This window comes from Mixophyes fleayi, chromosome 1 (assembly GCF_038048845.1).
Source record: "Mixophyes fleayi isolate aMixFle1 chromosome 1, aMixFle1.hap1, whole genome shotgun sequence".
In the NCBI taxonomy this organism is placed as follows: Eukaryota; Metazoa; Chordata; class Amphibia; order Anura; family Limnodynastidae; genus Mixophyes; species Mixophyes fleayi.
This window is the reverse complement of record NC_134402.1, coordinates 162,245,514-162,273,081: the sequence shown is the minus strand read 5'-3', so window position 1 is coordinate 162,273,081 and position 27,568 is coordinate 162,245,514. Positions and strand designations below refer to the sequence as shown.

The 27,568-nt window shown below is 39.1% G+C and overlaps 1 protein-coding gene across 1 annotated transcript; it reads right to left on the bottom strand.

Moving 5' to 3' along the window:
• Nucleotides 1–27,568, bottom strand: LOC142106597 (UDP-glucuronosyltransferase 2A1-like). Its single transcript, XM_075189605.1, has 4 exons — nt 27,396–27,568; nt 25,523–26,346; nt 20,660–21,289; nt 1–77 (listed from the first exon to the last, which is right to left on the bottom strand). Exons 2-4 carry the CDS (start codon nt 26,250–26,252, stop codon nt 22–24), a joined length of 1,416 nt encoding a protein of 471 aa, XP_075045706.1. The 5' UTR covers nt 26,253–26,346; nt 27,396–27,568; the 3' UTR covers nt 1–21.

Below are 27,568 nucleotides of genomic sequence, written 5' to 3'. Positions count from 1 at the left end.
ATTCACACCAGAACACCTCCTTCATGCAAAATGGCAGCTACCCTTCAAACTTCGGGTGGTAAAGCCGATATTAAAATCTGCAAAACAAACAGAGGAGAAAGACGCCTATGGTGTAGTATTTTAAGGGAGTATAGTCCCAGAAACCAAGGCGTGTATATATGCGTGCCAAATATATATTTCAAAGTGTGATCATCAATACAAGAAGCCTGGGTTACTTCACTTATACCATGTAGATCCACTCCAGTCTTGTATGCTCATAGAAAGAAAAGAAAACCAAATAGTGCAGTATTGTCAAACAAGTAGATCCAGTAAGAAGTCAGCCACCTATAATTATGCGTACCAAAAGATAGGATAATGAATGCTTATCTGTATAGTTGCTTTATGCAGCTGGAGCTCTACCTTGCTCGATACTCTCCATCAACAGGTTTAGAACAGGAAAACAAAAATAAGAGGTCCCATATAGTGTAGTATGTTCAAATACAGCCCAAATTTATTAACAAAGTAAAATACACACTCACAATACAAATATAAAACAGAGCTTATCTGTAATGCAATTGCAATCCTTATCTCCACTTCAGTGGGTTTAGATGTCATGAGGATCCTACAGGTGGTAAATCTGGATACAAATGCCAAGAAGAGAGTACCAACCAGTCTGTACTACTTTACCTCAACATGTCTGCCTGTTCGTTTATTTATAGCGATGGGCGCCACCATTTTGCGCATGCGCACTGAGCAGAACTTACTGCGCATGTACGGCTCATGTATTGCCGCATATATCTATTTGTAAGCTTCAAAGTCTAATTTTAGGGCAGATATATTCCAAAAGGTATTGTTAACCATTGTGCATAAGAGTTCTCTTTTTTTCTGCACAATATAAGTTCTTTTCACCGGTGGCCATCATTGTATGGGGCATAGGATAATATGGAGATTGGGAATCGGTCATTTTTAAAGTGGGAAAGAATAGCTAGATCAATATATAGTACTGTAAGGCTGCACTAGTGTGTACAGGGGGCTAATTCATCTATAACAATATGAGTAAATACCACATTTTCATAAATATAACAATAATTGAGCATAAATTATATAATTACTGGTAATTAGTAACAAAAATAAATCAAACTGCTTTCATAACACCAATATATATTAAAATCCTAGAGTCTACTCAGCTTTTCAAAGAATATAAATAAATTTAGAATCAGTAATACAAAAAGATAAAATAAGAAATATAAAATATAGTAATAGTTATTAACTACAATCCCTGAGCCATCTCTCATAAGTTAATATGGCAACATAGGGAATATACTAAAAGACCATGTCATTTTTCAAAAGATAAAGAACAAATAATATAATCATAGTCATAAAAATTATATGTATAGATGGAGACACATGACTAAAAACCTTTAGAGTGGCTTACCGCTTCATTGTTAATATTCCAAACATGTTCCTGTGTTAAAGGATTTTTACTCCTTGATTATGGGGTTTTAATCTCCTTAATATTCTGGCAAATGTATGTATGACCATTTAATACTGTTATATATATGACTATTACCGTCAACCAACTCCTCGCAAAGGTATTTCTAAATTAACCCAAGAAACATCATTCTTAAATTCCTTTTAATCGACAGGCTTCAAGAATAACCACAGCAAGATATAACTTCATTTAAAGTGTGTTGTATTATATTATAGAACAATTAACAGCGTAACAATATTTTACACAAAGTATAGATTTTAATGCCATACATCATTAATTTCCTGTTCTATAAATATATAAGTGTGTGTGTGTGTGTGTGTGTGTGTGTGTATGTTTTAAGCTATACCTATTTTGCTAGGCTGAATGTATCGTGTATGTGAAGGGGGAGGGGGGGGGGATCCACACTGACACGCATGCACACATCTCACTCAAAGTCCAACGGCCATTTTTAACATATGGTATTTCAACCACTACCTCAGAGATTCAGATCCACAAACTATCCTTTAAACTAGGGATGTGCATCGGCGACTTTTGAGGTCTCGTGTTTTGTGTTTTGGATCCGGATTTTCTCGATGTTTTGGGTTCGGATTTGTTTCACAAAACACCTGCCGAAAGGTTTTGGTTCGGATTTAAGGTTTTGGATTCTGATTTTTTTTGAAAAAAAACTAAAAAGTGTAAAAATCAATTTTTTGGGCTTATTTTCACTCCTACGCTTTTATTAACCTCAATAACATTCAATAACAATAATTTCTACTAATTTAAAGGCTATTCTGAACACCTAACACCTCACAATATTTTTATTTTTTTTAGTACAAAACGTTGCAACGAGGTATCTTTCTGGACTGCGTAGAGGAGTGTTCCCCACAATATAATTAAAAACCCATCAACTGGTCTGAATTACACCCAAAAATAGTATCTGGACTGCGTAGAGGACTGGCCACTGGCCACCACAATATAATATATAGAAAACCTTCAACAGGTCTGCATTACACCCAAAAATAGTATCTGGACTGCGTAGAGGACTGGCCACTGGCCACCACAATATAATATATAGAAAACCTTCAACAGGTCTGAATTACACCCAAAAATAGTATCTGGACTGCGTAGAGGACTGGCCACTGGCCACCACAATATAATATATAGAAAACCTTCAACAGGTCTGCATTACACCCAAAAATAGTATCTGGGCTGCGTAGAGGACTGGCCACTGGCCGCCACAATATAATATATAGAAAACCTTCAACAGGTCTGAATTACACCCAAAAATAGTATCTGGACTGCGTAGAGGACTGGCCACTGGCCACCACAATATAATATATAGAAAACCTTCAACAGGTCTGAATTACACCCAAAAATAGTATCTGGACTGCGTAGAGGACTGGCCACTGGCTACCACAATATAATATATAGAAAACCTTCAACAGGTCTGCATTACACCCAAAAATAGTATCTGGACTGCGTAGAGGACTGGCCACTGGCCACCACAATATAATATATAGAAAACCTTCAACAGGTCTGAATTACACCCAAAAATAGTATCTGGACTGCGTAGAGTAGTTGGCACTGGGCACCACAATAAAAAATATATAGAAAACCTTCAACAGCTCTGAATTACACACAAAAATAGTATCTGGACTGCGTAGAGGACTGGCCACTGGCCACCACAATAAAATATATAAAAAACCTTCAACAGGTCTGCATTACACTGCACATACGGCTGCTCCTCCATCCTCTCCATCATATACATGTTGGAGTTTCAGCGTGTGAAAACCTCTTGTTTTTGATAATGTCAGTGCATTTTGAATATTTTTCAATTTGCCCCACAACACTGAATGTACTTTATCTATGATACGCATCTATCTTTCTTGACTGCGTAGTGTGGAGGCCCCGGTACACAATTTGGTACCGAGGCCACAATATAATTAAAAAACCCTCCACGGGTCAGAATTCCACCAAAAAAGGGTATGGACTGCGTAGTGTGGTGTGCCCGAAACACAATTTTTTACAGCGCCAACAATATAATTAAAAAATTGGGCATCAACTGTCACCGTTGTTTAATATCTGATACACCAAAATATGGACTGCACAGTGGAGTGGCCCTGGTAGTAAATTTGGTGCCGGGGCCACAATACCTCCTCCAACTTCCAAGTGTAGTGTTTATAAAGACAGACAGCGTCGAAGTGTTATTAGTTGACTTTCTTAACCCTAAAATTGTCCCTGTTGCAAATATTCGTGCAATGGAGAGTTACTTTTTCATTGAAAGACTCAAGCTTTCAAGTGTAGTGTTTATAAAATATAAACAACAATACAGTAGTTTTAGAGCACGTGAATACCTCTTGTTTTAAATTATGACAGGGCATTTTACTTTTGGTTTAATTTCTTGAATTTGTTTAAATTTGGTTTTACTTTTTGAACATGGCAAACGACTGTTGTTTGGTCATATAATGCAAAAAAAAAAGTTCCAAGATGGAATTGTCCTTGGGCCCTCACACCCACCCCTATGTTGTTGAAATAGGACATGCACACTTTAACAAACCAATCATTTCAGCGACAGGGCCTACCAAACAACTTTGGCTGAAATGATTGGTTTGTTTGGGCCCCCACACCAAAAAAGCTATTTATCTCTCCCTGTACAGACTAAACAGGCTCTACTGAGGCAAGATGTCGTCCTCATCCTCAACCTCTGATTCCTCTCCCCCTACAGTGTGTACTTCCTCCTCATCACACATTATCAATGCCTCCCCGCTGGACTCCACAACCACAGGTCCCTCTGTACTATCTGGAGGGCAGTGCTGTACTACATTGAGGAATTGATTATTCATTTTTATAAACATTATTTTTTCAACGTTATGAGGAAGCAACCTCCTTCTCCGTTCACTGACCAGGTTCCCCGCTGCACTAAAAACTCTTTCCGAGTACACACTGGAGGGGGGACAACTCAGGTAAAATAGAGCCAGTTTGTACAGGGGCTTCAAAACTGCCTTTTTTTCCTGCCAGTAACAATATGGACTGTCTGACATGTCTACTTGGATGGTGTCAGCAAAGTAATCATCCACAATTTTTTCTATTGTGACAGCATCCAATGCAGCAACAGTAGACATGTCTGCAATGGTTGGCAGGTCCTTCAGTCCGGACCAGATGTTATCAGCATCCCCGCCAGCGCCTCTTTTAGGAAAACTGAGCTTTTTCCTCGCAGCCATAGATGTGGAAGAAAATGAGGGTGGAGCTGTTGGCATGTCACGGTCCTCTTCAGAGGACAATCTCCTGACCAGCAGGTCTTTGCACCGCTGTAGACTTGTGTCCGCCGGAAACAGAGACACAACATACGCTTTAAACCGAGGATCGAGCACGGTGGCCAGAATGTATTCCTCTGACTTTAAAAGAGTGACCACCCTCGGATCCTGGCAAAGCGTACGAAGGGCTACATCCACAAGAGCTACATGCTTGGTGTAATCGCAATGGCTTACCAGCTCCTCCCTCACTTTCTCCAGCTGCTTCTGCAACAGCCTGATCAGGGGAATGACCTGATTTAAGCTGGCAGTGTCGGAACTGACTTCTCGTGTGGCAAGTTCAAATGGCTGGAGAACCTTGCACAACACGGAAATCAGTCTCCACTGCGCTTGACTGAGGCGCATCCCCACTCCTTTGCCTATGTCGTAGGTGGCTGTGTAGGCCTGAATGGCCTTTTGCTGCTCCTCCATCCTCTGCAGCATATAGAGGGTGGAGTTCCAGCGCGTCACAACCTCTTGTTTTAGGTGATGGCAGGGCAGGTTCATGCTTTTTTGATGTGCCTCTAGTCTGCGGTAGGCACTGGCTGAATGCCGAAAGTGTCCAGCAATTTTGCGCGCCACCGCAAGCATCTCCTGCACACCCCTGTCACTCTTGAGGTAATGCTGCACCACCAAATTAATGGTGTGGGCAAAACATGGGACGTGCTGGAAATTGTCCATATTTAATGCCCGCACAATGTTACTGGCATTGTCTGACACCACAAATCCCCATGAGAGTCTAAGTGGGGTAAGCCACTGGGAGATAATTTCCCTCAGTTTCTCTAATATGTTGTCAGCGTTGTGCCTCTTATTAAAGCCTGTAATACACAATGTTGCCTGCCTTTGCACGAGCAGCCATTTTGTAGATGCTGCTACTGATGCAGCTGTTGCTGTTGCTGCGGAAGGGGATGCATCTACCCAGTGGGCTGTCACAGTCATATAGTCCTTCGTTTGCCCAGAACCACTTGTCCTTATGTCCGTGGTTAAGTGGACAGTGGGTACAACCGCATTTTTTAGAGCACTGAGGACACTTGATCGTACTTCTCTGTACATTTTTGGTATCGCCTGCCTAGTGAAGTGGAATCTCAACGGGATTTGGTACCGGGGATACAATACCTTCATCAACCCTCTAAATCCCACTCCACTGATGGCGGACACCGGGCGCACGTCTAACACCAACATTGCAGTTACAGCCGCAGTTATACGCTTTGCAATAGGGTGACTTCTATCGTATTTTGTGGTCATGGCAAACGACTGATGGGCGGTCAATTGTTTTGTGAAAGACTTAGCGGTCTTACGACTTCCCCTCTGGGAAGATGACCGACTAACTGCAGCAACAGCAGCAGTGGCAGTAGCAGGCGTACTGCTGCAGGATTCCTCGGATGAATCCCGTATTGAGGAGGACTCAGTCTGGCTGCTGACTTGGGCTGCAGGACTGAATCTGATGGAGATTGTGGAGGAAGTTGATGAGGAGGGTCTTGCTGGTGTGTATCCAACTGGACCATGGGATTTAGGTGTCCCTGTACCGATGAGGGTCCTAGCCCCAGTTCCAGAACTAACCACTGAACTATGAAGGCTATTCAGGTGACGTATAAGGGAGGATGTTGCTAGGTGGGCAAGATCCTTACCCCTGTTTATTTGAGCTTTACATAAGCTACATATGGCCACACATTGGGTGTCTGGATTTGGATAAAAATAACTCCAGACCAAAGAGGTGCATTTTTTGGTCTTCTGACCAGGCATGACGATGGGCTTTTTCATCCCATGGACATCAGCTGTTTCCCCCCCTGGTGCCTCATTTACAATAACCACATCACCATCCTCATCATCAAGTTCCTCCACAGCGCCAGCTACATCATCAATAGGCTCCTCCCGAGCCACCTCTTCCCGTACAGTGATGGGAAGGTCAGGCTTGACAACCACCAACACCCTTGGACTCGCCTTGGGGATTTGTGATAATTTCTCTTTAGAAGGCAGAGTTGTTTGCTGTTTTGTTGCTGACAGCATAACTCTCTTCAATTTTTTGTAGGGGGGGAGGAGGAGGAGGGCTAAGATCCGTGGGTGAAGCTGAACCACTAGTCATGAACACGGGCCAGGGCCTAAGCCGTTTCTTGCCACTCCGTGTCGTAAATGGCATATTGGCAACTTTACGTTTCTCCTCAGATGATTTTAAGTTTCTCTTTTTGCTACTTTTTCTTAACTTGGGCTTTTTGGATTTTACATGCCCGGTACTACGAGATTGGGCATCGGGCTTGGAAGACGACGTTGATGGCATTTCATCGTCTATGTCATGACTAGTGCAGCAGCTTCAGCATTAGGAGGAAGTGGGTCTTGATCTTTCCCTACTTTATCCTCCAAATTTTTGGTCTCCATTATATGTAACACAAGATACTGCAGAATGTGTGAACTTGGTAATATTGCACTACCAATGGACTTATACTGCTGGATTGGTTTTGCAAATTTGATTATAATTATTTTTTTTTAAAATTTTGTATTTTAATTTTTATTATTACTTTTTTTTTATTTTTTAAAAACTTGGGAATAATGGGGAAATAACTATGCCCTTAGAAGCACAGAGCACAGGACACAGCACCACTGGACTGAACAGGACACAGCACAGGACCCAGCAGCACTACTGAACTCAGCAGGACAGAGCACAGGACACAGCACCACTGGACTGATACTGCAGAATGTGTGAACTTTGTAATATTGCAGTACCACTGGACTTTTACTGCTGAATGTGTGAACTTGGTAATATTGCAGTACCAATGGGCTTATACTGCAGGATTGGTTGTGCAAATTTTGTTGTAATTAAAAAAAAATTAAATTAGTTTTTTGTATTTTTTTAAATAACTTTTTTTTATTTTTTTAAACACTTGGGAATATTGGGGAAATAACTATGCCCTTAGAAGCACAGAGCACAGGACACAGCACCACTGGACTGAACAGGACACAGCACAGGACCCAGCAGCACCACTGACCTCAGAAGGACAGAGCACAGGACACAGCACCACTGGACTGAGCACAGCACAGCACAGCACTGAACTGAACTGAACAGAACTGAACAGCACGAGATATAGCAGGACAGAGGATCACCTAACACACCCACCCTCTACCCTGATCAATGCCCGAGTGAAGATGGCGGCGACTAGCGGGAAATTTATAGGATCCGAGTATCGCGAGATCCGACAACGGGATTATGAGTCAGAGCCTCAGTTTCAGATTTGAATTTGGCGCCAATACCCGGATCTGTCTCGGATCCGACTCGGATCGGCAACGTTCGGGTGGGCTCGGATTTCATAAATCCGAGTGCACTCATCTCTACTTTAAACCAACTGTCCAACAAAACGTTATATTTATCACTTTCTATGCATTTACATTAAACTGCATAAAGCAAACTATTTCCATTCGAGAACTCCATTACAGCATTAAACCAACACAGAATCACATAAGACTATGTATAACACCAATGCTTCCATGACCAAAACTTAACCAACACAGAACCATGTATAACACAAACGCCTCCATTTATCTCAACAATCTATCCCAAACACAACAGGAATTCCAAGAATTGTACAGCACTACAGGAGTCACAGCATTGCAACATTATTGCAAGTCATGAAACCAACACTGAACCACAGAACTATGTATAGCATAAATGCTTTCATTTAAACCAACAATCTATCTCAACAAGGCATGCATTTATGTAACACTGTCCATTCCAAACCAAAATCTTTCCAATCACATTTACCATCTGTTTTCAAACTTTCATATCACTTACAACAAATGACCATTCATTATCAGGTAACATTTATGTATTCAGACTCACTCACTCACTCATTCACCTTTCATTCCATTCAAACTCCATCCTTCCTACTAATCAGGGCCTTTTTAGCCCATGAGGTTTTTCACTTCCCTGCATGCTCACCTAGGAGCAAAAGGCAGCATGTCTTCAGTCTGGGGAGCAAGCATGAAGAGACAGAACTTTTCCCTTGAATCCAGTGTAATCCCCTCTTGTGGGCGGATACTACCTTTTACAGATACCAATCACAGCATTCATATGCTAATTACTGGCCAACTGCTCCAAAAACCTGATTATCAAGTATCATGTTTCCCAGTGGGGGAAGGATGGTTTGTTCCCAATCAGTGTGCTAATTCAATTGTGGCTGAATCTGTTCATATGTTATGTTCATATATAAAATAATAGATTATTTATATACTCTTCATCATCCTGTATTCTCAGTTTCAGAGGTCTTTTAGTTTTCACCACATATTTGAACCCACACGAATATTCTAGTAGATAAATTACTGAGAATGTTTGACAGTTCATATATTGTTTAATATTATACTTCAAAATTATAAAAAAAACTTTTTATTTGGACTTACGTATTTGCAGATATTTCAGTGATTACATTTAATAAAACCATTAAAATCAAGAAATGTTTTGTTGGTGTTACTATATATTTTGGGTAAGATGCTATATTCTTTCTAAAAACAATATCTAGTTTATCAGGTATAATATTAACTAATATAGGATCCATTTTTAGAATCTCCCAATATTTGGTGATTGTGGACCTGATTCTATGTTCACAACAGTTATAGTTGGTGATAAAAGAACACTATATTTTTTCTTTATATTTCAATAGGTCTGATCTGTTGACCCCTTCAATCTTCATTATAGCGTCCGATGACAATTTATCGGGATAACCTCTATTTCGGAAACGTTGAGCATACATAGATACTTGTTCTTTGCACTGAGATTCAGTACTACAATTTCTCTAAACTCTGTAAAATTGCGAGTAAGGGATGTTAATTTTCCATCTCCTAAAGTGTCCACTTCTATAATTAAGTTAACTATTGGTGTCAACTGATTTGATAACATTTCTGGTTTCAACCTTATTGTTAGCCCCTGATAGGACTAAGTTCAGGTATTCAATACTATTATGATCATGGCTAGCTGCAACTTTTAGATTGTAATCATTGAAACTAATGTAACATAGACATTCTTTAATCTAATCCACATCCCCTTCCCATACTATCAATATATCATCTATATACCTCTCATACATTTTAATGTGTTTAGAGAAATGGTTTGGGTTTAAAATACATTTCTGCTCCCAACTTCCCATTACAAGATTTGCGAAACTAGGCGCGAATATTGACCCCCATGGCTGTACCATATAGCTGGAGATAAAAAAGTATCTAAAAATTTAAAATAATTGTGGGTGAGGATAAAAAGAATTAATTCACATATAAAATCTTTGTGCTGGGGAAAGGAGAGGATCCGGATCTAAAAATTATCAACAGTCTAAAATCTCCTTATCATGTTCAATGGCTGTATATAACGATTGTACATCTATTGTAAGCCAAGTGTAGTTAGGGGTCCACAAAAAGTTTTCAAACAAATTCAATACACTGGTTGTATTGTTGAGATAGGATTCCAATTTAACTACATATGTTCTCAGAAAGATGTCCACATACTCAGAAGTATGTAATGTCAAAGAGTCTATACCTGACTTTTTCTTCTCATGGACTTTTAATTCCATCAGTTTAATAGAGCATTTGTGTAAAATATGATCCCATTCCTTCATGAATTCTGAATTTATGCTCAATTATTGTTATATTTATGAAAATGTGTTACTTACTCATTTTGTTATAGATAAATTAGCCCCCTTTACACACTAGGGCAGCCTTATAGTACTATATATGGATCTAGTTATTCATTCCCACTTTAAAAATGGCCGATTTCCAATCTCCATATTATCTTATGCACCATACAAAGATGGCCACCGGAGAAAAGAACTTATATTGTGCAGAAAAAAAGAGAAATAGTTGAGGAAATCTTATGCACAATGGTTAACAGTACCTTTTGGAATGTATCCGCCCTAAAATTAGACTTTTAAGCTGCCGAATTGATATATGCGGCAATACATGAGCCGTGCATGCACAGTAAGTGCTGCGCAGTGCGCATATGCAAAATGGCGGTGCCCATCTCTATAAATAATATAAACAGGCAGATGGGCTACACATCCTCCTGATAAAGTCTTTTTAAGACGAAACGCATCGAGGTAAAGTAGTACAGACTGTTACTCTCTTCTAGACATCTGTATCCAGATTTACCACCTGTAGAATCCTCATGACATCTAAACCCACTGAAGTGGAGATAAAGATTGCACTTACAATATATGTGTCACACGCCGGCCCAGCGGACGGGTACCAACGTTGTTACCTTCCTCCTGTAAGCGGTAATCAGGTTGTACTAACTTCATTATCGGATCAACATCCACCATCTAGTCTCTGGTTCTGCACAGGTGCTACCCATTACTCTCTCTTATGACCTCCTACCTGTTCCCATTGGTTCTAGCATTTTGTAGCACTATTTAAACCTCCCATTTCCTTCTGTCCGATGTCTGTTCTTCTAGTTACTCACTCTCAGCAAGGATCTGGCTTCCTTCGGTCTGACTCACCTGTTGTTGCTTTGTATGAACGTCCTGGATCTGCTGAACTCCTCTCCGCCACTACCGCTAATAGAACTGCTTGCTGCACCTGTACTCACCTGCTGCTGCTCCGAATCACCTTCTATGGGTCAGCTAAGTTCTACTCCACTATTGCTACTAAATTTGAACTGCCGCTGTACCAGTAACTCACCCGTTGCTCTGAATCACCATCTACAGATCAGCTAAGTTCTACTCCACTACTGCTTCTATATTTGAACTGGCCTTGTACCAGTAATTCACCTGCTGTTGCTTAAGTTCCCTTCTACGGATCAGCTAAGTTCTACTCCATTACTGCCTCTGTTTGAACTGCCGCTGTATCAGTAATTCACCTGCTGTTGCTCTGAGTTACCACTTGCGGATCAGCTAGTTCTACTTCATCATCACTTCTATTGGAACTGTTGCTGTACCAGTAATTCACCTGCTGTTGCTCTGAATTACCACTTGTGGATCAGCTAATTCTACTTCACCATCACTTCTATTGGAACTGTTGCTGTACTAGTAATTCACCTGGCGTTGCTCTGAGTTACCACTTGCGGATCAGCTAGTTCTACTTCACCATCACTTTTATTGGAACTGTTGCTGTACCAGTAATTCACCCGCTGTTGCTCTAAGTTACCAACTACGGATCAGCTAGTTCTACTCCACTATTGCTCTGATTCCACTGCCGCTGTATCAGTATCCATCTGCAGTTGTCCTGACGTGCCATCTACATCTCAGCTATTCTATTTAGGCATTGCTTCCATTTGCACTATCGCTGAACCAGGGACTCTCCTGCTGTTGCTTCCAGTTACTACTTACAGTTTGCCACTCCATCGCTACATTCTGCTATACCTTCATTACTCTGAAATCCTATGAGACTGATCCTATTGTCATTACCTTCAGTGTCTCGCTCACTGGTCGTCACCATTCCGCTGTATCAAGCTCCACTATTTACTCTGCCAACACTCATTCAGGGAACCGCGACCTGCGGGATAGGAGCAGCGAAATCCATACCCTCTTGCAGGGGTCACTGGCGAAAACCACCTACCCGTTAGACTCCGCACCCCTGAATGAGCTCTACCCTTTGGCAGGTACATGGGATCCACTAAAGATCATTCGGATTCGTGACAATATGAGACCTCTTATTTTTGTTTTCCTGTTCTAAACCTATTGATGGAGTGAATCGAGAAAGGGAGAGCCCCAGCCGCATAAAGCAACTATACAGATAAGTGTTCATTATCCCATTGTTTGGTACGCACAATTATAGGTGGCTGGGTTCTTACTGGATCTACTTGTTTGACAATACTGCACTATTTGGCTTTCTTTTCTTTCTACAAGACTGGAGTGGATCTACATGGTAGAAGTGAAGTAACCCAGGCTTCTTGTATTGATGAGCATGCTTTGAAATATATATTTGGTACGCATATATCCTATATACACACATTGGTTTCTGGGACTATACTCCCTTAAAATACTACACCATAGGCGCCTTTCCCCTCTGTTTTCTTTTGTGTGTAATATATATAGATATATAATATATTTAAATATATATATTTATTTATTTATTTAAATATATATTGTGGCAAAAAGGGCTGTGTGCCACGTAGTGTTTAAAGAGAAACTGATAGTCTTCCTGGGAGCCTGCAGGCTCATGCTGTAGACAGGGTTAGTCCTTTATACATCTCTGCGCACAGAACATAGGTTTACAGATGGAGGACATTGGTGTAATTAATTTTCATTTAGTATTTAGTTAGTGCTGGGGAGGAAGCATAAATAGCTGGTTTTGTGTAGTGGATGGGGCAAACGAAGCCAAACTAGATGGCTGGTGACTAGTGAGGAGACTGGATGTTTAGTCAGAGACAGGGGCGCAGGAAATTGTAAACACTTTTTTATATAGATTGGCTGGAACTACACCTCTTGCTGATTTTTGCAATTCTGATATTTCTGAATAAAGTGCAGCAAAAGTGGTTCAGCAGAACTATGTGAGCATCATCTCTTTGCTGTGCTTATCACAAGTGGTGTCATTGTGGGATTACAAAGGACAGCCAGTTGCTGCTGTCCACCCAGCCAGCAAACCCAGGGTGGTGAGTAATGCAAAATCTGGTTATTACAAATATGTTTTCTGCAAATGTGGAAAATGTGTAAGTAATGCAAACGTTAATCACAAAGAAAATGTATAAAATTGCTTGATGGATGCAAGTGTGATTTAAGTGAAAATATTAATTTATGCTTGGGGAAGCAACATTTTGTTTTCCTAAACGCCAGGAGAGTGTTATGTAGGATCTTTTAAGGGCATAGGTGAATGTGACCACTACACAACAGGAGCAGCTGGCCCAAATGCTCAGAGAGTGGCCCAGGTAGAAAATACTAAGCTCTTGTGTAAAGAGCTGGCTCAAGCGAGGCAGGTTCATGCTGTGTCTGGGGAGTCTGCATTGCAGAAAATGTCCTCCTCAGATGATGTGGAGGCTTATTTCTTAGTCTTTGAGAGAGACATCTTAGATAATGCATTTAAATCCGTTGTTGACGTTAATGGTGTAGTGAAAGCTGCCGGTCCGGCAGACGGTGTACCTTATTTTTTTGTTAAGGGGCATTTATTGTATAAAGCAAGGGTTGTTAAAGAGAAAAATGTTGATCAACTGTTGATACCGCAGGTGCCCTTTCCTTTAGTTTTGAAAGCTACACAAACATCTTTTTTGGGGGGCATTTGGGAGAAGATAAGACCCAACAAAAAGTGTTACTACGAGTTTTACTTGCCGGGAATACGTATGGCAGTAAAAAGGTATTGACTGTCCTAAATGGTGATAATGATGTGTACAGAGAGGTCCCATAGTTACCATTTCCACATGCTTTCCCTAATAAAGATGTTCTGGTGTATTGTTATTACTTCTCCTGATAATACCGTACCTGGTAGCCGCTGAGTGTGGAGCGTGCAGTTTTCCACTGTAATTACTAGCCCCAAGCACCAAGCAATATACCACAGCCTCGGCACTAGCACAGCAAATAGTCACCACTTAGTTTGCAGAGTGTATTCACCTAAGGGAAACCAAAGATATCTTACTTGCTTGAGATAGGTCCAAACACCGCACAATACAGACCGGATATTATTGTGGTCCTAGAGCAGGCATTCTTATCCACTGCCGATAATACAACAAAGGGGGGAAGTAGGTCTCAATTTGGGACACAGATGTTGACAGGGGTGTATAATTAGGTTGTATGGGGCACATTTATCAATATTCACATAAAGTGAAAAGTAGTTTTCAATCCTTATCGCAATGATAAGGATTGAACTATTTCTCACATTTATGTACAGCCCTGCACAGAAACAGCAGTTCCGAAAAACTGCTGTTTCTGCGATGTAAAAAATCATACTTACCCCCCTCTTCGGAAGCGCTGTCTCCGGGTCTTCTCCTCGTTCTTTTCATTCTTCAATTGCGCATGTCGAGTTCCAAGAACTGTACATGCGCACACAGATCCCCTCTCTGTCTCTGCAACGATAGTTGCAGAGAGAGCGCGCTGAGTGACAGGGAGGGATCATGTGATCCCTCCACACATGCGCTGTCCAGCTCTGCTCTTCGGAGCAGAGCTGACAGCATTAGATTTCTTTCTTTCCGATGATGTACGTCAGCCTCAGCTGGCGTACATTAACATGACAAGTTCCCGAACAAAAAAGTTTTTTCGGGACTTGTTACATTGCGGCCAGGAGCAGTCACCATTCTGTTGAATGGTGACTGCTCCCAAAAACGAAGAGGAATGCAAAGCAGCAGATATCCATGATATCTGCTGCGATGCACCCTTAATGAATTTGCGGAGGACAGGAGGCACCTTAATGACCCGTTAAAAGCACTATCGTGCTTTCTTAAATATGCCCCTTAGTCTCAAGCTGGTAACGGGACTTTTATCACTGTAATCACCCAAAGAGATCCCTCATCGGAAAGTCTATTGCCCCTTGTTTAAATAGATTTTGTTAATCAGCATATGTGTCCCACAATGTAAGTCACAGCAAATGTATATGAAGTATGGCTTTGGGTTACCAGTCTGGGAGGGAGTAGCAGAGTAGGTATACTTGCTGGATTTCAGGCAGTCACGTCTCCTCTGCAGGTGAATCGTTGTAATATTAGCAGTGAGCGGTGAAAGTCTGCATCCTCACTGCAGGAAGAGTGTCACTATACTGCACGCTACAGTGACGGCGGTCCTTCACATCTCCCAATCAACTAGACTGGATGGAGCATACACGCTCAACTCCCAGGTAAGGTAACTGTTTCACTGATGAATTAGAGTGTCTGGTGTGTCTTCGCCAATAGGACTGGGATCCCGATAAACTCCTCTGAGAGCAGTCTCGATGATCCAAACAGTCAGTGGTCTGTTTCGCTCCACTGCAGAATGGCGGGAAAACTTGACACGGCTTTTAACTAGAGATGGACTCCGGGGATTAAAGTGAGCTCCGTGACACAGATGGCATCCAAAATAAGGCTACATACTCCCCAGCAGTTGTTAAGCTCAGAGAAGTCAGCCACAGATGGTAATGGTAATGGATATCAGATAGCAACACGGAGCCAAGCTAAAACACTGCCATTCCAGATGCTCTGCCCAACAGAAGTCCATCAGATTACTGATTTTTAGCAGTTTTTCACATTTTAGGCAAAACCTTTTTCATGGCAGATGCCTACATGGACACTTTTTTAACACCATAGGCTTTACTAAACTGCAGGTTTGAAAAAGTGGAGATGTTGCCTATAGCAACCAATCAGATTCTAGCTGTTATTTTGTAGAATGTACTAAATACATGATAACTAGAATATGATTGGTTGCTATAGGCAACATCTCCACTTTTTCAAACCCACAATTTAGTAAATATACTCCCATCTTTAATAATATGGCAATATGGGCATCTTTTATTTGATGAAATATTGAAGATTTTGAGTATAATACAGGGGCTTTCTGACACATAGAACATTTACTTTACCAGCCATTTACTTACCCAGTTATCATTCCCTCAGCATTTTGGAATCCCAGACATAATTTCTAGTGTATTATTTCGTCAGAGTGGCATTTAGATGTGTTAAAAGAAAAAGCCAATCCAACTTTTTACTTTTCTTGCATTTAAACACATGCATGAGCGTTGTAGAAATAAAGATCTTTGGAAGGCTCACCATAATTATACTGATTTACAAGCATGCAAATAAATAGTGCATAGCTAGCCTTGCATTGTTTAATATGTTTTATAATAACCTCACGGTATAATAATTCATAGAGTTTCTGCAGGCCAAGGCGGCCCCAAGGTCCATGGCCATTACTTAAAATTTTCCATAAAGACACTTCTATATTCTCATCTATCTATCTATCTATCTATCTATCTATCTATCTATCTATCTATCCATCCATCCATCCATCCATCCATCCATCCATCCAACAGCCCAGGCAGCTCATACGGTACCTCAAGACACAATGGGCCCAGTGAGACTCTGACCTCTAAAGTCAACAGCATATACGTACTTTGAGAACCCATGAATATAAGCCTAGGGGATTTTACACTTTTCTTGCAGATACCTGGCAGCATAAGAGCTAAATTTATGATTTATGACTGTTTTGCTTTGTCGAAACCTGAAAGCAGGAACACAAATATAAGTACATAGTTGCCTAGGCTAAAAAAATTGGCTGTGTAAAGCACCTGTATACCGTTAGCCTACTCACTGCTGTGCATGTCTATTCACAGCTCCCCTCACAAAGCATTGGTATGATGCTATAAGGCTGTTAGGATTCCCAGTATGAATACTACGGAGAGTTGTGGGAGTGAAAACTGAATGTCTTTATTATTTAACACGGATCACACAGATAGTAAATAGGTGCAATCAATGGTTAACAGCAAGCATAGTCGATAGAAGCAGCAGGTTCATGATGGCAGGTATAATGGATAAATGCAGAATCCTAAACACAAAGGGGGAATTGCAGCACAAGGTAGCAGAACGGACATGTTTAGCAAATGAAGCAGGATACCAAGATTACCAGGTTTAGCAGATGAGGCAGGATATCAGAATCACCAAGTTTAGCAGATGAAGCAGCGAAACCTGCAGCAACGGCAATTAATGAACTGGCTCAGATTGCTGGGAAAGGCAGTCTCATAAATGCCAGACACAGGTAATTAGGGTCCAGGAGTAATGATGAAGGTTTAACCCCTTGCAGGCAGGATCAGATGAAGGCAGTGCAGCATCTAGAAAGGAGATACTGAATTGCAACCTAATGCAGATCGTGACAAAGGCCTGTTTATTCCTAGTTACATCCCTGAATACTGAGCAGATGCAATAGATATGCCCCAGACACTTACGTCCAACTTGCAAACATGTGCAAAAAACGTTTATTTTATATTTTATGAGCAAAATTGCTATTATGAACAACTTCCTAAAAAAATTCTGTCTCCCTCTGCATCAGGCCCTCAGTCTCTAAGTTTCAACATGAGAATTTTCTATAAACATAAGGGGCCTGAGCATGAGTTGCGCTCAGAATTTCACTCCCGTATTTAGGCTTTGTGTGCGCCCGAATTCATCAGATATATTGTGATGTGGCCCAGTCCTTGTCTAGACGTAGCTATGTCCTAGCTTTAAACTCCCACTTGTAAGTGGCATTAACCACTATTTTCATGCAGTTTGGACACCATACTCCTGAAGATATGCCTGCCCAGCAGAGTAGGGCAAATTATCCAATGCATTTCATATTAAGAACTCCCTTAGTGACACTTGAAGTTAAGACAGACACATTAACCCTTTACTTTCCAGAATCATTGAATATTGTACAATGAGCACTTCATTAAAAGAAAATAAAAAAACAACAACTTAGTGAGAGGTAATGTTCATATAAAATAAAAAACATACGTTTATTCCAAAAATTCAAAAGTGGCAAATGAAACCTTCTGGCCAAGTGTATTGACATATGTCCCATGGATATAAGCAAAGGTATCAGCATGCAAATACAGTGAATATAATAGTGCTATAAGAAAACACAAACTTGCAATACCTTCATGACTGCAGACAGCCTCCTCTATGGCGTTATAATGGTAAACATTTTTACACAGGGTCATTGAGCATGGGGAAGACTAAGCCATTAATCTTCTTTAGAAATTTAAGATGAAACTAATATTTTGTAAAAAAATATATTGAACAGATTATTCTGAAAAATTCTCATGATCTGCTTCTCAATATGTTGTCGTGATGTACTCTAGTGGGCTTACAATTCTCATCAGTGTATGGGTATTAAACATATCATTATTACCTCTGTTTAAACACATGTTATCTGAGTACAGTTAATGTGTGTATTCAATGTTATTGCACAACATAAGTCCTGTTCCTTAAATTACACAAGTTGCACAATACACAAAGAAAAGCTTTCAGTGAAATAATAATCTGAGCTGTGGCAAGTTGTAAACATAAGCAAAGCAACCCTGGGAAAGTACTCAAGCTAAGAAAGGGTCAGTGAACACCCTGAGTGAGTGGTACAAGAAAATGTAGTCAACAATAGCAAAACAAATATCCAAAATATTTCTACATATTATTATTATTATTATTATTATTATTATTAGTATTATTATCTTAGACTTATAAGGCGCCACAAAGGGTCCGCAGAGCCGTACACTACATATACACATAACACAGATATACCCCATTAGTCTCCCCCCATCTACACACACACACACACAACATTATACTGCAATGTAGGTGACTAAGTATGATCTCAAACAAGCAGCAGGGTTCTCCCCAAGACCTATTTTGCACTTCTCATGGCCATTTTTACTTGCCAACCGGCTCTTGGAGTCCGTCAGAGTCCAATTATAATAGGCACCATGTGAGCACCTTAGCCAGCAGAGTATGTTAGACCACTAATCACCACTCGGCCTGTCTAGACTGCATGCCAGGACTGGTCAGAGGCTCAGCAGTCAGGCATAAAAAAATAATTAATTCTAAAGAAAATATAATCCAGGCAGCATTTTGGCAATAACCTTCAGAGTCTGTATAAATAATATAAGTATTGGCAATAATCTCCAACATTTTTCATTATTATTTTTGGGAAGTATTACATTGCCCCCAACCGACTACTTTTTAATATCACACAGCTGGCAAAAATATCTGTCGAGAATACTGAAACAGGATTTATTGTTCATGAAGCATTTGCAGTCCTTACAAGTAAATACAGTCATTGAATTGTCAATGAGATCATCACTGTACCATGATTTGAATAATTTGTGACTAAGAGGATTTACATTGGAGCTCTGATTCTTGTACAGAGTCGTTTCAAAGTGCTGATCTGCAACAATATGAAGTAATTAAGTGATTTGTCATTGATTCGAAAAACAGTCTGAGGGACCGGACTTTAAATCAAATCATATATCCTTAAGGGGACTGCAGACCTGCCGGACACAGAAATAATTGCTTGTGCACCATCCTAAAATTAATACTGTGCATTCACTTAACAGTATAACTCAGAGTCACAAATGGGGCAGCAAACAACACTATTGTTAGCAGTGAAAAATCACCAACTTACATATAGATGGGTTTCTGGGGCAGCAAAATGAGTTGTCATTCCTGAAAATGCTGTAAGTATTAAGCATCAATGAAGCAAGAGGAAAACTGAAGGCTTTGACATTACATATGACACCTGTTTCACTCACTAGCCCACTGAGCCCACAGGACAAGGGACAGTAATTATCTAATGGACAATTCAAAACCGGTATGCACTGCAAAAACAATATTTTAATGAAATACAGATCATGCTTGCCTAATATTTATTTATTGCATATCAGTGTCCTATGGTGACTTCTTTAAAATGACATTTTTTAATCATATTTGTTACTTTTGATAAATAGGATTGATACAACTGAGCTTGATTTTGTTTTTTATTTGCATTATTTTTGTGTCTATTTGCAATAAGCTTTGCATTTATTTTTGAGATTATACTCTGGCGGCGAGTGGGTCGTTCAACAGAAATGCAGGTTAATTTTTTTGGGTGGAGAACAAGTTGGGAAAATGTGTGATGTAAAGAAATACTATGCCCAATATTAATATTGATATTATTATACATTTACAATATTCACAGCAATCTATCCTTATATATTTACTGGGATATGTTCTTAGCTGTTTTGGTTAGGTAGTGCTTTCATCCTAAGCGCCATAAGTGATCAACTATTGCAGCGATGTAGAATGAAGCATTGTGCATAGATATAAAGAAAACTGGGTATTTACTATGTAACTAAGCAAATGAGAGGAATATTAAGCATTGCAGATCTGAGGCTAAGGAAGTACATATTGCCTTTTCCAGATTTGACACTGTTATACTTTCAATAAACAAGCCATGACCTATTGCACATCATCCTTGGTAAAGACAAGTTTTAGTGAAGGTACAACACTTATCTGTATAAGGACCACACCATCTATTTAATTTTATAAAATATATCTTACCTAGAATGTCACTGTAGTATGAATCCCATTCACCCCAGAGGGAGAAGAAGATGAAGTCTTGGACTAGATAAGACACAATATTCTTTAGCCTTTCAGAGAAGGACATTTTGTCAGTCAGCTCAGACAAAAATGCTGGGGTGAAGGAGGGAACTGAGGGTAGTTGTCCACAGTGTCTTTCTGCTGCTGAGGCAGGTGTAAATCTCAGAGTATATATAAAAGGAATATCCAAGGTCACAGCTATAAGTTCTCCACACATAGTGACAGGGTCAGACAAAAGTACATTGTATTGGTTGGACTTCAGCTTTGCCATTAAGTCTGGACTTTTAAGTACAGAATTACAGTTTTCCTTGATCATCATATTTATTTGAGTTACCAGTTGGTTTAAACGCTGGTAAAACTGTAAGAAGTTCATGTTTGGCTTTTCATACAACCAGAGCTTGACAAAATCATCAATAATTGATAATAAATCCTTTTTCTCATACGGAACTTTATAGATCTCATAATTCTCTGAGTAGAATTTATTATTTGGGTTAATGTAAGCGGCTCCTGTAGAAATCAACACTGTCACATTGTGGTTTCTATTAATCAATTCTTCGATTATTATTTGGGTATTTAACCAGTGACTGCCTTCTGTTGGCCAGACCAATATGTTTCCACAGAACACAGATCCAGCAAGTAACATTTGTAGCATCAATAATTGGTTTACTCTACTACTCGTAGATGGGACCATTTTAAGTGCTTCGCACAACTCGAAAACAAAATGATTATTGCACTAGCAGCCTCAAAGTAAATGTGTAATTTTTTCAGAAAATAATTAGAAATATAAAGTTGGAATGATAATCCTATGGGAAAAATGAAAAAGGTGAAGGTAAATAAACGCTAAATATTGGACTCAATAACAACATACTGGTCCATGATTTTCTAAAATATATAAATATATATATATATAAACTTTTATTATTACTTTTAATACAAATGAAGTACAACTTGGAGCCGTTTCTGAGTTCAGACATTTCTGCAAGCATCTGCAATATTTCCTGTAACATGGTCAACTACCTTACAGTGCAAGGACAATTTTCTCATTGTCAACTGACATTAGTCCATTCGGAACAGAATGAACTATTACATTAAAGTTACACTCCTCCTTCTCTGCTAAGGTGAAAAATGAACATAGGCACAGATTCCAAATGGTAGTTCATGTTTACATCAGTACTGCACTGGAAGGGAAAATTTATATTCTACACAGTAGATCTTCAGGTGCTAAGTAACCAGTGATCCCTCAAAATCACGAGACACTATAGTAACAAACACTGACCTTTTTCCTCCAAAAAGCAATAAACTGGAGACTCACTTTGTTATTGCAATAGTGAAAATGGGCACAATTACTGATTAATTCTATATTTTACAGCAAATATATTAGTTGGCCTCATAGCCGGTCATCCATTAGGCAACTTAGGCTCTCGCCTAGGGCCCAGTGGACACTGAGTGCCCAGATTACCCTAACCTATTTTTATGTTTTGTTTTTTAACAAATGGAAAGTGCAAGGGGGGCCAAACCAGTATGTTGATTATAGCCCATGGGGTCGTAATCCGGCTCTGGTTGGTCTTGAATCTGCTAAGGTACTCCAAATGCGGACTTACATTACATACATTAGTTTACTCATCTCTTGAGAGGGATTCAACCTACTCAAATTATTAGACTGTGCATGTCCCCTATGTACAGTGCTACAGATCCTTTGTGTCACCTTATAAAAGATGATAATAATAATAATAGTAATAATAGATATTAATCTTTTACTAAATACATGGCTGAATACTTCTGGCACTCTTCTGTGCTTTCTCGATCCATTTTGTATGATTACTTACCTGAAACCTCTCATTCCTTCTGTATAATTGACAAATCTGCTTCTGGATTTCAAACACCTGTGTAATATCTGATATATAATGTGACACACCTTTGCTGCAGAGGGATAGGTTAAAACTTCAGAAGTCTGTAGAACAGGCTACAGACAGGGTTAAATTCCCTTTGTGTCTCTCTTGTAGCACACAAGCACATGGGTTGATCACATGTAATTGGTTTGTTGTTTTTTGTGTGACTGGCTTGTAGTGCTTGGTTGGATGATAAAACACTGGATATAACACTGTTTGTTCTTGTGGGCAGGTCGACCAAGGCCAGCTAGTTTGCCGGTGGTAAGGCAGGTGAACTTTGTCTAGCTAAAGCGAGGGTGGTCTGGTTTCATCCTGACAAAAATCTGTTGTGCTAGTGTGACGTGAACAATAGAAAGCACCATTTTCCAAACAATTATTTGTGTCAGTATCACAATGAGTATTATTATAAAGGGGTTAATACAACAATAGGCAGGTATTTTTGATTTGACTAAATTTTAAATACCTTAATTTTTTTAAAAATGTACAATGTTATTTGCCTTTAATAACATTGGCCCTGATTCATTAAGGAACAAGACATTTCTTACTTAAGTTTCCTGGACAAAACCATGTTAAAATGAAAGGGGTAAAATCTAGTTTTCTATTTTGCACATAAGATAAATACTGTTTTTTTAAGTAAGAAATTTCTTACCTAAGTTCCTTAATGAATCAGGCCTATAGACAGTTTAAAAAAAATGACATCAAAACACAGAGAATTGGCGGTTTTAAGTAACCGCCGATAGATACATTTACCCCAAGGAGTTTTGCAGTGTGCATCATGGATCTCATTTAGAGTCGGATGCAAAGTCTGTTTCAGGCGCAAGTGTCCAAAATGCAGGCGGATTTGGTGCTTTCTGCATATGCATGATAGTGTTTTTTGTTGGATGCGCCTAAAACGGACTTTGCGTCTGACTCTAAATGAGGTCCCATGTGAGCTTTGTAAATGACAACCACAGAAGGCAAGGTTAAGTACCAAATCATTACACAAAAGCAAGGTCAGGTTTACGTTAAATTCACAGCACCTAGCAGTAATTTCTCCTTACTTAGTTATGAATATCCATAATCATTTGTGAACATTACAGAGTTTCTTTCTTCAAGTTTGGGACAAATTTTATGAATCTCTAGACAACAAGTTAAACATTCCTTCAAAAATAATTGTCCCTTCTTTAGTGATTATTAGAAGGACATTTTAAAATCATATCCATTATTGTTCTAGATCATTTAATAAAAGCAAGAAGTGGATGGGTTGCCTATGTTCTTTCTGTGCCAAAACAAGGACAATTGTCTACAAAAATGTTCTAGAACCAGAGGAATATAAAAACAGGCTGGTACAACCTAAGGGTTTTTTACTTCTTACATAAATGGAAAAACAATTCAATTTATCTAGGTAACTCCTCAGCCATAGCATTAAATTGTCAAAGTGGTAGTTGAAAGAAAACAAACATGTTAGGCTGTCTGGTCAGATAACGAACCTGCAGAACTTATAGGCGGAGGTCTTCACCTATAGAAGCCACCTTTCCCGTATAGTTAGCTCACAGGTACTTAGATCAGCGAGGACTTAACTCCAATGTAGTGTAGGTTTGTTATACTAAACCACAGCACAGGCCCGGAGACAGCTGTACCATGATTTGAATAATTTGTGACTAAGAGGATTTACATTGTAGGTCTGATTCTTGTACAGAGCCGTTTCAAAGTGCTGATCTGCAACAATATGAAGTAATTAGGGGATTTTTAATTGATTTAAAAAACAGTCTGAGGGACCGGATTTTTAATCAAATCATATATCCTTGAGGGGACTGCAGACCTGCTGGACACAGAAATAATTGCTTGTGCACCATCCCAAAATTAATACTGTACATACACTTAACAGTATAACTCAGAGTCACAAATGGGGCAGCAAACAACACTATTGTTAGCAGTAAAAAATCACCAACTTACATATAGATGGGTTTCTGGGGCAGCAAAATGAACTGTCACTCCTGAAAAGGCTATGAGTATTAAGCATTAATGAAGCAAGAGGAAAATTGAAGGTTTCGGCATTACAGATGACACCTGTTTCACTCACTAGCCCACTGAGCCCACAGGACAAGGGACAGTAATTATCTAATGGACAATTCAAAACCGGTATGCACTGCAAAAACAATCTTTTTATGAAATACAGATCATGCTTGCCTAATATTTATTTTTTGCATATCAGTGTCCTATGGTGACTTCTTTAAAATGACATTTTTTATTCATATTTGTTACTTTTGATAAATAGGATTGATACAACTGAGCTTGATTTTGTTTTTTATTTGCATTATTTTTGTGTCTATGTGCAATAAGCTTTGTATTTATTTTTGAGATTATACTCTGGCGGCGAGTTGGTCGTTCAACAGAAATGCAGGTTAATTTTTTTGGGTGGGGAACAAGTTGGGAAAATGTGTGATGTAAAGAAATACTATGCCCAATATTAATATTGATATTATTATACATTTACAATATTCACAGCAATCTATCCTTATATATTTACTGGGATATGTTCTTAGCTGTTTTGGTTAGGTAGTGCTTTCATCCTAAGGACCATAAGTGATCAACTATTGCAGCGATGTAGAATAAAGCAAAATATCACTGTAGACTTAATTCTTAAAAATATATAAGAACTGACAGCCAACTCCAGTTAAATAACTGCTACTGACCCTTTCTTATTTGTGCATAGATATGAAGAAAACTGGGTATTTACTATGAAACTAAGCAAATGAGAGAAATATTAAGCATTGTAGATCTGAGGCTAAAGAACTAGATATTGCCTTTTCCAGATTTGACACTGTTATACTTTCAATAAACAAGCCATGACCTATTGCACATCATCCTTGGTAAAGACCAGTTTTAGTGAAGGTACAACACTTATCTGTATAAGGACCACACCATCTATTTAATTTTATAAAATATATCTTACCTAGAATGTCACTGTAGTATGAATCCCATTCACCCCAGAGGGAGAAGAAGATGAAGTCTTGGACTAGATAAGAAACAATATTCTTTTGCCTTTCAGAGAAGGACATTTTGTCAGTCAGCTCAGACAAAAATGCTGGGGTGAAGGAGGGAACTGAGGGTAGTTGTCCACAGTGTCTTTCTGCTGCTGAGGCAGGTGTAAATCTCAGAGTATATATAAAAGGAATATCCAAGGTCACAGCTATAAGTTCTCCACACATAGTGACAGGGTCAGACAAAAGTACATTGTATTGGTTGGACTTCAGCTTTGCCATTAAGTCTGGACTTTTAAGTACAGAATTACAGTTTTCCTTGATCATCATATTTATTTGAGTTACCAGTTGGTTTAAACGCTGGTAAAACTGAAAGAAGTTCATGTTTGGCTTTTCATACAACCAGAGCTTGACAAAATCATCAATAGTTGATAATAAATCCTTTTTCTCATACGGAACTTTATAGATCTCATAATTCTCTGAGTAGAATTTATTATTTGGGTTAATGTAAGCGGCTCCTGTAGAAATCAACACTGTCACATTGTGGTTTCTATTAATCAATTCTTCGATTATTATTTGGGTATTTAACCAGTGACTGCCTTCTGTTGGCCAGACCAATATGTTTCCACAGAACACAAATCCAGCAAGTAAAATTTGTAGCATCAATAATTGGTTTACTCTACTACTCGTAGATGGAACCATTTTAAGTGCTTTACACAACTCAAAAACAAAATGACTATTGCACTAGCAGCCTCAAACAGAAAATAATTAGAAATATAAAGTTGGAATGATAATCCTATGGGAAAAATGAAAAAGGTGAAGGTAAATAAATGCTAAATATTGGACTCAATAACAACATACTGGTCCATGACTTTCTAAAATATATATATATATATATATATATATATATATATATATATATATATAAATATATATATAAAACTTTTATTATTACTTTTAATACAAATGAAGTACAACTTGGAGCCGTTTCTGAGCTCAGACATTTCTGCAAGCATCTGCAATATTTCCTGTAACATGGTCAACTACCTTATGGTGCAAGGACAATTTTCTCATTGTCAACTGACATTAGTCCACTCGGAACAGAATAAACTATTACATTAAAGTTACACTCCTCCTTCTCTGCTAAGGTGAAAAATGAACATAGGCACAGATTCCAAATGGTAGTTCATGTTTACATCAGTACTGCACTGGAAGGGAAAATTTATATTCTACACAGTAGATCTTCAGGTGCTAAGTAACCAGTGATCCCTCAAAATCACGAGACACTATAGTAACAAACACTGACCTTTTTCCTCCAAAAAGCAATAAACTGGAGACTCACTTTGTTATTGCAATAGTGAAAATGGGCACAATTACTGATTAATTCTATATTTTACAGCAAATATATTAGTTGGCCTCATAGCCGGTCATCCATTAGGCAACTTAGGCTCTCGCCTAGGGCCCAGTGGACACTGAGTGCCCAGATTACCCTAACCTATTTTTATGTTTTGTTTTTTAACAAATGGAAAGTGCAAGCGGGGGCCAAACCAGTATGTTGATTATAGCCCATGGGGTCGTAATCCGGGTCTGGTTGGTCTTGAATCTGCTAAGGTACTCCAAATGCGGACTTACATTACATACATTAGTTTACTCATCTCTTGAGAGGGATTCAACCTACTCAAATTATTAGACTGTGCATGTCCCCTATGTACAGTGCTACAGATCCTTTGTGTCACCTTATAAAAGATGATAATAATAATAGATATTAATCTTTTACTAAATACATGGCTGTATACTTCTGGCACTCTTCTGTGCTTTCTCGATCCATTTTGTTTGATTACTTACCTGAAACCTCTGTTTCCTTCCATGTAAATGACAAATCTGCTTCTGGGTTTCAAACACCTGTGTAATATCTGATATATAATGTGACACACCTCTGCTGCAGAGGGATAGGTTAAAACTCCAGGAGTCTGTAGAACAGGCTACAGACAGGGTTAAATTCCCTCTGTGTCTATCTT

Excerpts from the sequence above, each read along its gene's own strand:
- LOC142106597 (XM_075189605.1), bottom strand. The coding sequence starts at position 26,252 with ATGGTTCCATCTACGAGTAGTAGAGTAAACCAATTATTGATGCTACAA. Across the intron at positions 21,290-25,522 it reads ATACTACAGTGACATTCTAG|AAGGCAGTCACTGGTTAAAT; the intron begins GTAAGATATATT and ends TCTGGCCAACAG. Across the intron at positions 78-20,659 it reads ATACTACAGTGACATTCTAG|ATTTTAATATCGGCTTTACC; the intron begins GTAAGATATATT and ends TTTGTTTTGCAG.